The sequence below is a fragment of the Macaca nemestrina genome, chromosome 10 (assembly GCF_043159975.1).
Source record: "Macaca nemestrina isolate mMacNem1 chromosome 10, mMacNem.hap1, whole genome shotgun sequence".
In the NCBI taxonomy this organism is placed as follows: Eukaryota; Metazoa; Chordata; class Mammalia; order Primates; family Cercopithecidae; genus Macaca; species Macaca nemestrina.
The window spans coordinates 127545360-127557536 of NC_092134.1; the positions used below are offsets into that span (position 1 = coordinate 127545360).

Sequence of the window (12177 nt, forward strand, 5' to 3'; positions counted from 1 at the left end):
GGGCTAGTGTAAGAGGAAAAGAAGAGCAAGTGTTTAACGGGCAAAATGTTTCCTTTTGAGTTGACAAAAATGTTTTGAAATGCGATAGAGAGTGGTTGTATAAAATTGTGAATGTACTAAATAACAATAAATTGTACACTTTAAAACAGTTTGGTATCTGAATTTTATTTCCATAAAAAAACAAAACACTGGAAGAAGACACAAAGAGATGGGAATTAAATTGGGCTTGGTAACATTTTAAAAATAATACAGTGAGGGCACATGATTACGGATGCATGAACAGGGGAAACAATATGAAGTCAAAAGCCTGGTATCAAAATACAATAAACATTAATAGTACCCCGTAGGCAGTGAAGCAACTGGTGGATATTAGAAAAAGTGGATTGAAAACTAAGAGATTAAAATTTAAAAATGTAAAACATGAATACTGGTTTTACTGGTACACAATTGAGGAACTTGGACTATAAAGAGACTGAAGTAATCAGTATTCAGAAAAATTAGTACAATGCTTTGGAAGGACCAGCAAGAAGTTAAAAACTAGTACCAGAGTGCTCATATAAAAGGTGTTACTATAATCAGGGAATTGGGTAATGATGGCCTAATGAAAAGTGAAAAGAATTGAGATTTTTTTTTTCCAGGAAATAATCAAGTTGTAACTTGGCGACTCACTGTGCATATGAAATGACTGAGGGATCAGTCTCCAAGAATTCAAGAGCTGCCAATAAGAGGAACAATGGGAAGATTTTCCTTCAAGAGTTTTCCAGGAATTCAGAAATTGTCAGTAAGAGGAACATTTGCAGAGAAGCTAATTGGCTTGGTGTTAGAAAGATTCAAATTCTGAGACTACAAGCAACACCTAAATACAAATTTAAATGTTAAGAAATCTGGATTGCACCTTATGTGTGAGATGATAGGTGTCAAAAACTCAGGTTTTATAGTATGTATGTATGTATGTATGTATTTATTTTGGAGACAGAGTCTCACTCTGCTGCCCAGCCTGGAGTGCAGTAGCACGATCTCAGCTCACTGCAACCTCCACCTCCTGGGTTCAAGCAATTCTCATGCCTCAGCCTCCCAAGTAAGTGGAACTACAGGCACACACTACCACACCCGGCTAATTTTTTGTATTTTTAGTACAGACAGGGTTTCACCATATTGGCCAGGCTGGTCTTGAACTCCTAGACTCAAGAGATTCGCCCTCTTCGGCTTCCTAAAGTGCTGAGCTCACAGGCGTGAGCCACTACGCCCAGCCAAAAACTCAGGTTTTAAAAACACAATTTCATAGTTGTACCTGTGGGTGTGATGAGAAACAATGAATAAAATTATTCTTTCAAATCTTCAGGCATTTTCAAATTTAATTCAAAAGTTTGAACAGTAATAGTAAAATGAAGTTTAATAATTGGATAGGTCAGTCTGGGAGATACACTTAAATTCTAATCCTATTTAGCTAAAATTTCATTCACAATGGAAAAAGTGATTTAACTTCTATGGGCCACTTTTCCCTCATTCGCAAAATAAGGCCCTAAACATGGCTTACCACTCAGCATCTTTGGGGTATGCTCATATATAAAATAACCCAATAGGAAACATACACTTACTTATGACAGAATCAATGTACTGATTCAAATACTAGCTTCTTAGCTTTGGAATAAAGTAGATTACTACAGCACACCACTATGTGCTCATTTAAGCTGACCAGAAGCTCTGGTATTGTGTGTTAAGATATAGTTGTACTTAATAAAAAATGCAAAGTAGAAATTAATAAATATGTGTTATTAAACTAACATCTTTAAAACATGAGGTCCACCAAAGGAGGTAGATTAACATAAAAAGAATCCCTAACAAATATTATTTACTATTTATTACAGCATGCTAAATGACAGCCTTCCTTTAGTGACTGGAAAACAAAATATGAAGTTCTAAGTCAGATCCAGTAATTTCTGAGTCTCTGTTATGGTTTGAACTGTGTCCCCTAGAAGTTCACATATTGAAGTCTAAACTTTCAGTATTTCAGACTGTGACCTTATTTATAAAGGTCATTGCAAAGGTAATTAGTTAAGATGAAGTCATGTTGGAGTATAGTGGGCCCCTACTCCAATGACTGGTGTCCTTGTAAAAAGGGGAAATTTACAAACAGACACACATACAAGGACAACACCATGTAAAGATAAAGCCAGTGATCAGGGTGATGTTTCTACAATGCTAAAGAACTGTACGCAAACCAAAAGAAGTTAGCGTAAAGGCACAGAACAGATTCTTCCTCACAGCACAGCCCTCAAAAAGAACCTACACTGCTGACACCTTGATCTTCAACTTCTAAATATTTCTACTGTTTACACCACTCAGTTTATTGTACTTTCTTTACAGCAGCCCTGGCAAACTAAACAAACTCCTTTTACTTCTTATATTTAGAATTTAAATGTATTTTATAGTCAATGTCAATCTTAAATATATATCTCAGAAAATAAGTTATAAAAACAATGACAAATGGAGTACAATTCAAGTCAATGAACAAACCTGTAGTTCAGTGAGAACTGTTTTATGTCTCTTGTTACATTCAATCTTTTCCACTCGTGTTTTCAATTCTGCCAAAGTCTTATCAAATACAGCACACTGCAGTGCACACAATTTTTCTTCCAGCAACCACTGTATAACCTAAAGAAACAAATATTCCTTCATTATGCCAAGAAGGCATTCCAAAAAGCAATAAACAGTAAATATTCTTAAGTACCAAGAAGACAGTAACGATAAATTAACTAACTTAATGAATAAAACATGCTAGACTCTGTAACACAATACTATCTGCTAAAATCCTCTACTTTTATATATATAAAATCTACCTCAAGAGGGTAATACATACTAAAAATAGAAAATTTCCAGAGAGTAAACTTTTGAAAAATTTCCATATTCTCATTATGGGTCCACAACAAAGACATTGGCACATATCCATGAACCATACTTGAGTAACACTGTTCTAAAGAAGTAAACTCTCAGGAAACCTCAGCTTTCAAAATTTTTCACATAGCTACCTTCATAATTCTAACAGCTCTGTAAGAAAGACTGAATAAGCATTATTATCTCCATATGTCAAATAAAAAGAAACTAGGGGGAAAAACACTGAGAGTTTCTACTGCCATACTATTCTTTTTTCTACAAAGTGCAAATATGTATGCCATATTTTAATTAAAGAATGTTGTCCTAAAACATTGATTGTAAAATGTCATCCTTAAATATATAAGACCTTGAAAAACTAGTTATCATTGACGTTTAATATTCCTCTCTAAGAAAAGCATTTGTACAAACATTTGTGAATATATGTTGAAAAACATAAAATACTGAATATTTTCATTATCTCTATCTCTAGTCGAACAGAATTTCAAACTCCGTACTTTACTCCTTTCTCTAGTCCTTTTAAACCCCTGTCTCTACCACTTTTGTACTAACCCTAAAGTACACAATAAAGAGTTTAGAATGTAAAGACTTATAACCATGAAAGCAGCTTTAAAAAGATTAAAATGTTAATATTTAAAACTCTAAATTTCCTTTTCACAGTAAGATAAAGTTCAATATGAGAAGGAAAAAGAAAAGCTGAAAAACAACATTCAGTTTTGTTACCAAAGCAAATAAATAAAAATGTTACCTTCTCTCCCTTCTGTTTTGATAATCATAAGCATTTTTTTAAAAAAAGATGTAGCCAAAAATAAGTCAGAAGGAATTTTAAAATTAAATTATCAAGGATAGTAATAGACTTATTTATTTATTTATTTATTTTTTAAGATGGAGTCTTGCTCTGTCACCCAGGTTGGAGTGAAGTATTGTGATCTCGGCTCACTGCAACCTCCACCTCCCAGGTTCAAGTGATTCTCCTGCCTCAGCCTCCCAAGTAGCTGGGATTACAGGCACCCACCACAACATCCAGCTAATTTTTGTATTTTTAGTAGAGTCAGACTTTCACCATGTTGGTCAGGCTGGTCTCGAACTCCTGACTTCAGGTGATCCGTCCACCTCAGCCTCCCAAAGGGTTGGGATTATAGGGGTGATCCACCACATCTGGCCAGTAATAGACTTTAAAAGCTCAACCACTTTCTTCAAGTTCTTTCTTTCTATGATAAACCACATTAGGTCAATAAAATACAGAATAATGTCAGAAACCTAGAAGAAGACAGTGGTGCTACTTATTCAATATGGTTTATAACTTATAATTGACACAATACCTTTTGAAGTTTCTGGTTAACATCTCCTTTGGCTGTAATCTTTACTTGAAATTCTGCCTCATATTCTTCTTCCATATATCGACGACGTTTAGACTGTACATTGTCCATGTCTTCTGATTTAGAACGTTTTCGTCTGGAAAATTCATCTGAGAAGAAAAACCACAATGATCACACTCAGGTGTTTTTCTTATAGCTCTTAATGCATATTATCCATCCTCAGCAAAATATTGTTTCTATCACAATAGCCTTCTCAACCAACTATTTTGTAAATTGTTTTGGAGATCAGAAAAGTAGGTATATAGCTTTTAGCTTTAAACTTCAAATGACTTTCAATATACTAAATAAGAACTTTCTAATGGTCAAGCAATGCATACTTTGAACACAAAATTTCCTTGATATCTTCACATTAAGAAGGAGAACTGCCTCACAATTGTGTCATGAAGAAGGTAGATGAAATCACCTCATATTCATTCCTGTAACTAAATGTCACAGTGCACATGAATCCTCTGACAAAATATTGTATTCATTATCACGTCAGATTTTTAACTACGCACAGCTTTATTTATTCTTCTTCCTCCGTAAGTACAGGAAAAAATTCTTAATCATTAGCCTTACAAAACAAGCATGTTATTCTTAACATATCCTAATGAATTCAAATAAAAATAAAATTAATGTCATTAAAAGTACATTTATAAAGAATATAGACTAGAAGACTTCACTTAGAAGATTTGTTTCAAATGCTGTTAATATTCATGAGATCATAACCAAATTGTATCTGGTTTCTTCAATATCTAAAAAAATTAAAACACTAATATCTTCATACTTTTTAAATGCAAATGCTCTTATGTGACCATGCTTATCCCTCTGTATATATCTGTATCTATGTGCCTACTTTTAAATCCACTCTATTCCACAATTTCTCTTATAATCTTAACTTACCCATGGTCACACATGGATAGCAGCATGACAGGAGAGTTGTTGAACCCAGCTTTCCTGACTTCTAGTCCAATGATCTTTCTATAAACCTAAGGACACACAGTCCACCATTTTCCTCCCTTCCCATAAAGCTAAAGAACCTTCCCCTTCCCTTTTCCTTCTTTCCTTCCTTCCCTCTTCTTTTCTTCCTCTCTTCCTCCCTCCGTCCCTTCCTCTCTCCTTCTCTCTCTCTCTCTCTCTCACAAGGTGTCACTCTGTCGCCCAGGCTGGAGTACAGTGGTTCATTGCTCACTGGAACTTCAAATTCCTGGACTCAAGCAATACTCCCACTGCAGCCTCCCAAGTAGCTGGGACTACAGGTGTGTGCCACCATGCCTGGCTAATTCAAATATTTTTTCTGCAGAGACAGGTTCTTGCTATGTCGCCCAGGCTGGTCTTACATTCCTGGCCTCAAGCAATCCTCCCATCTTGGCCTCCCAAAGTGCTGGCATTACAGGTGTGAGCCACTACATCCGGCCCCATGAAGATAAAGAACCTTAAGTAAACTAAAATACATCCTTCCATTTACTTATGTTAGCCCATACAAAATTCTTGTAGTTTCATTCTCTGAACATAAATGTAAAACAATTTCTATGTCAAAACAGTCAGTACCTTAATAAATTTTAAGCTAAATCTTTCTGAGGAACAATAAAAAGTATAAATAAACAAAATAAAATATTGAAGTGTATGAAACATACTTTCAGAAATCCTTCAGTTAGCCATCAACAAAATGCTATAGTTGTGGCTTACTTAAATTGCAAAATTTTACAATTATTTCATGGGCAAAAAAGAATATTACATGGTTGTAAATATAGAAACAATGAATTAGTATTTTTCAACCCAGTTCAAGTTTGTTTATATACGCATACTTTTCTCAGAAGGTCTTTCATCTTCTTCATGTATTACTTGCTCTTCTTCCTCAGGTTTGCTGTCCTTTTCATTACTTTCTACTTCTGCTGTTAACAAATATAGAAAAGAAAAGTCTTACTTCTACTGGAATTCGTAACAGCTCGCTAATTTACATTTTTAGTCACTATCCAGTTACAAAACTAACCTTTTATGAAATCAGAGTCCCAAAATGTAAAATTTGGGGAGGGAAAAAGGGGAGCAGGAACTGGTCGAATGAATAAGTCCACATTCAACTGTTCTGCAATTCACAACAAACTCAACACAGGATTTAATCTTAATATAGATTTTAAGTAACTTAAAAAAAATTAATTAATAATTTTCTGTCACCAATAACATTAATAAAATGTGAAAACAACTGCTGTAGAGCATTTTGATTCCTCTACATTCAACAATTAAAACTAAAATAGTGTCTGTGACAATTATCAAAAAAATTCCAAAGTACTGGAGCATTCAAAACACCTAATATGTTGAACATACAGGTTGAATCATTAAGTTACTTTAATGCTTATGGTATAGAGAGTTCATAAACAAGGAACGGAAAGGCTATCCCAAATATAAGAAAAACTTTAAACATATACCTACTTTGATAACAGTGCCAACAACTGAGCTGGGTGCTTAATATAGTTATCACATTGCCACAATATAATCTCACACTGTAAACTATTTTTTGTCTTCACATAAACGAGGAAAACATTCAGAAGGGTTAATTTTCTTTTCTTTTTTTTTTTTTGAGACTGAGTTTCACTCTCGTCGCCCAGGCTGAAATGCAGTGGGGCGATCTCGTCTCACTACAACCTCCACCTCCCGGGTTCAAGCAATTCTCCTGCCTTAGGCTCCTGAGTAGCTGGAATTACAGGCACCCGCCACTACGTCCGGCTAATTTTTTTGTTTGTTTGTTTGTTTGTTTTGAGATAGAGTGTCACTCTGTCGCCAGGCAAGGGTGCAGTAGCATGATCTCGGCTCACCACAACCTCCACTTCCCAGGTGCAAGTGATTCTCCTGCCTCAGCCTCCCAGGTAGCTGGGACTACAGGCACCCGCCACCAGGCCCAGCTAATTTGTATTTTTAGTAGAGATGGGGTTTTACCATGTTGGTCAGGATGGTCTTGATCTCCTGACCTCGTGATCCGCCTGCCTCGGCCTCCCAAAGTGCTGAGATTACAGGCATGAGCCACCGCGCCCAGCCTAATTTTTTGTATTTTTAGTAGAGACAGGATTCACCATGTTGGGCAGACTGGTCTCCAACTCCTGACCTCAGGTGATCTGCCCACCTCAGCTTCCCAAAGTGCTGGGATTACAGATGTGAGCCACCGTGACTGGCCCAGAAGGGGTAATTTGCATGACTCATATAAAATGTAACAACTGAAGAGTGCTGCCAAAAGATACTGCTAAAAATGTCTATGCAATTATATTAAATAAAATCCAAGAGGTACCAAAATGTTGTTTTGGTCAATCAATGTCTCTTCAACTAACCTACTCATTAAATGAGGAATAAGGGAGCTACAAAAAAAAAAAAAAAAAATCACTAAGATGTTTGACTTCTATTTTTCCCCCTTATGTCATTGCAACTTGCTTCTCAATGGCTTCAATCAAGCATACTATGTTTCATCATGTTCTGCAACTAGTATTAAATAAACAATCATAAAGTATATCATGCTATATAAAGATTCTGATACGACATTTCTTCTCCAATCATCAGGGTTTTAATCACAACAGCCCTAATAGCAAAAGTCAAAGGTTAAAAAAATTTAAAAGATACTTTAGGTGAAAATATGTAGGGAAAAGGATCATTGATGAATACCTATTAAGGCGCTAGAAGTATTTTTTTCACTCTAAGATAAACAATAAGCTAACATAGTACACAGGATTACTAAAACTATTTTTGAACTTTAAAATAAATTATTTGAAAAGTAACTCTCCATTTACTACGCTTTGCTCATTTTAAGTGTTTTAAGACCTCATCTCTGGCCGGGCGCGGTGGCTCAAGCCTGTAATCCCAGCACTTTGGGAGGCCGAGACGGGCGGATCACGAGGTCAGGAGATCGAGACCATCCTGGCTAACACGGTGAAACCCCGTCTCTACTAAAAAGTACAAAAAAAAAAAAACTAGCTGGGCGAGGTGGCGGGCGCCTGTAGTCCCAGCTACTCCGGAGGCTGAGGCAGGAGAATGGCGTAAACCCGGGAGGCGGAGCTTGCAGTGAGCTGAGATCCGGCCACTGCACTCCAGCCTGGGCGACAGAGCGAGACTCCGTCTCAAAAAAAAAAAAAAAAAAAAAAGACCTCATCTCTCAACCTCAGTTTCAGTGAAATAAAAATTTATGTTTGCTTTCTTGTAAATAGATCACAAACTCATTAAAACACATTCTTTCTCTATATATTTTTCTGTATCTTCCTGATTTTAATACTGAGTGTTGGTAACTCCTGAGCTTCCTAGTTCCCAGAGTTTCCAGAGAGACAGAGTAACTGGGTTGCTTGATATAAAAGGTTTACATAGTCTCTATTGAGCAAATCCTCACATCGCACAAAGCACAAAATTAGCCACGGCTCCAACTAGAGTGCCTCCAAGCCAGAGCATCCAGAACACAGCAGAGTAAATTGGCCTGGTATGGTTTGTCTCTTTTATAAGCATGTCAGTTTCCTCTCTATATGTCAAGCTCAGCTTGAGATTTCTTCATCTTATTCAAAAACCTCCTCCTATTACCCAACTCCCAGTTTCCAGATATGCTTAGAAGATATTACTGGATTCCCAACACTTAAAACACACAGGATTCACAGAATTAAAATATATGCTAGAGGTTTATGTAGCAGAAAGAACTTGGTAAAAATGGTAGTAACAGATTCTACAGAGACGGGTAGGGACTTGTATTTCTTTAATTTTATTTTGTTCACAAAGCCTGAAGAAAACCTGAGAATGGGTCTTCTTCAACCCGGAGTAATAATCCAAGGCCCTTGGTACACAGACAACTTTAGACATAATTTCAGGTAGTTCCTGGGACTCCTGAAACTCACCCAAATAGCAGGTAAAGAATGTCTTTTTTACTGACGGGTGCGGTGGCTCATGCCTGTAATCCCAGCACTTTGGGAGGCCGAGGTGGGCGGATCACAAGACCAAGAGATGGAAACCATCCTGGCTAACATGGTGAAACTCTGTCTCTACTAAAAACATAAAAAATTAGCTGTGCGTAGTGGCACGTGCCTGTAGTCCCAGCTACTCGGGAGACTGAGACAGGAGAGTCACTTGAACTCGGGAGGCAGAGCTTGCAGTGAGCCGACATTGCGCCACTGCACTCCAGCCTGGGCGACAGAGTGAGACTCCATCTCAAAAAAAAAAAAAATAACAATAATGTCTTTTTTAGAATCTGTCCTTACTTACAGATAAGTTTCTGTTATAATTCCTCTGATTTTCTTGAGTATAGCCTTATCACAATTTGGCAAGTTTTCATAGTTTCATGTGTGATATTCTTTCCTTTCAAGCAAACTAGACAGCTCATTAAGGGCAGATACCAGATCTCATAATTTTGGTAGTACCATAACTTTGAGAAATAGCTGAGACAAATTAGATGTTTAATATCTATCAGAAGACTACTATCTTTAATAAGGTTCCATTAAGTAAAAGTAGAAAACTGTGTTTTTAAAGGATTACAAAATAGAATTTACATTAGGGGACTTAGTTTCCCATTTCAGAATTACACTTTATAGAACTTTATTCTAAGGAAAAATGGAGGATAAAAACCATTGCCTTAGATCAGAGATTGGCAAATCTTTTTTTGTAAGTGGCCAAAAAATAGGTATTTTCAATCTTGTGGGCCACAAGACCTCTGACACAACCTCTTAATTCTGTCCTTGTTGCAGGAATCAGCAATAAGTGCCATGTGACATGTAAACAAATTACCATAGCTATGTTTCAATAAAATTTTATTTATAAAAACAGGGCTCACAGGCCAGTCTACTCCATTCCTGATTTAGATTACTGGCTCCATGAAAATATTTATAACAAAACAAGAAATTCCTACAGACTACTTAAAAACAATATCCATCAGAAAAATGGGCAAAGGAGATGAACAGGCAGTTCATAGATAAGGAACTACAAAAGGTCAATAAACATATAAAGATTCTTAACAAGATCTATCAGAAAAATGAGGCATGACTGGTAATGTGACTTTTCCAGACATTTTGTATCAGTTTTATTTAACCAATATAGAGTGGCAAATAATGTATCCTATGTGAATTTTTGTGCTCTCTTTAAAAGCAAAACCTAGTGGGGGAAGTCACTTTTTTTTTTTTTTTTTTTTTTTTTTTGAGACGGAGTCTGGCTCTGTCGCCCAGGCTGGAGTGCTGTGGCCGGATATCAGCTCACTGCAAGCTCCGCCTCCCGGGTTCACGCCATTCTCCTGCCTCAGCCTCCGGAGTAGCTGGGACTACAGGCGCCTGCCACCTCGCCCGGCTAATTTTTTGTATTTTTTAGTAGAGACGGGGTTTCACCAGGTTAGCTAGGATGGTCTCGATCTCCTGACCTCATGATCCACTCGTCTCGGCCTCTGAAAGTCACATTTTTTTATATCCAATTCTGCCCCTCCCATTCTCTCTAAAACCCGAATCAGGTTTTCCACTCCATCATTCACCAAAACTGCCCCTTGGTAAAAGTCACCAATGATCTCCAGATTGTTAAATACTTCTCTTCCATTTTATGAGCACACACAGCAGCATTTGATATAGTAAACGGTTACCTTATTTCCTCCTCAAAACAGTGTCTTTACTTGGCTTCTGAAACACCAAAATCTCTCCATTTTCCTTCTACCTCAGGGGCTGCTCTTTCTCAGCTCCTTTGTTGGTTCTTCCTCATCTCCCCAACCACTAAACACTGAAATGCCAAAAGCTCAGTTGTTGGATCTTTTCTCCATGTATACTCACTCTGAGGTGATTTCATCTTGTCACCTAATAGCTACATGCTATCTACTACATTTTTCTAATGCAAGCCAAGTCTCTGATCTGAAATCCAGACTTACACATCTAACTCGGACAACAGTACTCATTTGAAAATGATCTTCCTCCTATACACCTCCTTCCAAAATCTATTTCATCTTTGGTCTACCTCAACTCTGAAAACTCTGCAACTTGCACACTAGTGTACAGAACTAAGAAGCTCCACAAAGAGAAGCCAAGTACATAAGTAACAACTAAATATAAATGGATTGAGATGATAAAGAATTTTAACTGAAGTGACAACAAATTAACAGTAAATTGACTAAATCATGCCAATTCTATCAATACTAACCTACAGCAAAAATAGAAGTCTCAAATTCTAGTCTAATGTAATTATCCTCATTAGCATCAGTTTATGTTTATTTACCTTAAATATCCAATGAACAAGGGGAAAATTATCAACCACAGATTTTTATTTTAATCTGAAATAAAATCTGCAAGGAAACTATGTCAATGTTTAATGTAAAAAAAATCTGGTTTACTCTAAAACAGATTTTTCTCTTCAAAAATCTTATGTTTAAGAAAAAAAAAAGCATGTGGAGGAGGCCTATCCCTATTTTTCCATGAAAAATAGAATGAGAAGGACCAAAACAGAAGGGAAGATGGAGAATGCAGTAACCCAAAAGCTAAGGAGAGCCTCAAGAGGGAAAGACTGTTATTAAGAGGTCATCCAAGTATGGAAGAATAGATAAGACAAAGAAAAGATGTCCCTGGATTTAATAACATGATCATCAATGTCATTTCACTGAGAAAAATTAGGAGGGGGGCGGCTAGCAAGGCAGAAATCAAAATCCAATTAAGTGGAAGGGCTAACAGAAGAAGAAATGGTACTAGCTTTGTTAATATAACTTGAAGAATGGCTCTAAAAGAAAGGAAAGAGATGAAATAGTAGCTAGAGGAAAGTATATAGCATGGAGATGCAGCTGCTCTAGTGTTTGAACTTTCCCAGAGGGATAAATCTTTATTTTGCCATCCTCTTTAAACAGATTATCATTTTAATAATTTAGTGAGTATCAGTTATAACATAGTACTATGCCACAATTCAATAGTGTCTCTAGACCTATTAAGGTGTATGTATATATATGTATATATATACA

General features: G+C 36.5%; 1 protein-coding gene across 12 annotated transcripts in view; it reads right to left on the bottom strand.

The window, feature by feature from the left end:
* ATF7I (activating transcription factor 7 interacting protein) overlaps window positions 1-12177 on the bottom strand; it is a 135038-nt gene that overhangs the window by 60865 nt on the left and 61996 nt on the right. For 9 of the 12 annotated variants that reach the window (XM_011741717.2, XM_071072174.1, XM_011741704.3 and 6 more), the window contains 3 exons: window positions 6059-6145; window positions 4215-4360; window positions 2518-2655 (listed from right to left, as the gene is read on the bottom strand). In XM_011741717.2, the coding sequence (XP_011740019.2) occupies window positions 2518-2655; window positions 4215-4360; window positions 6059-6145 (371 nt within the window). The remainder of the gene's footprint in view (window positions 1-2517; window positions 2656-4214; window positions 4361-6058; window positions 6146-12177) is intronic. The other 3 variants (XM_011741760.2, XM_011741706.3, XM_071072180.1) reach the window with 1 other exon arrangement.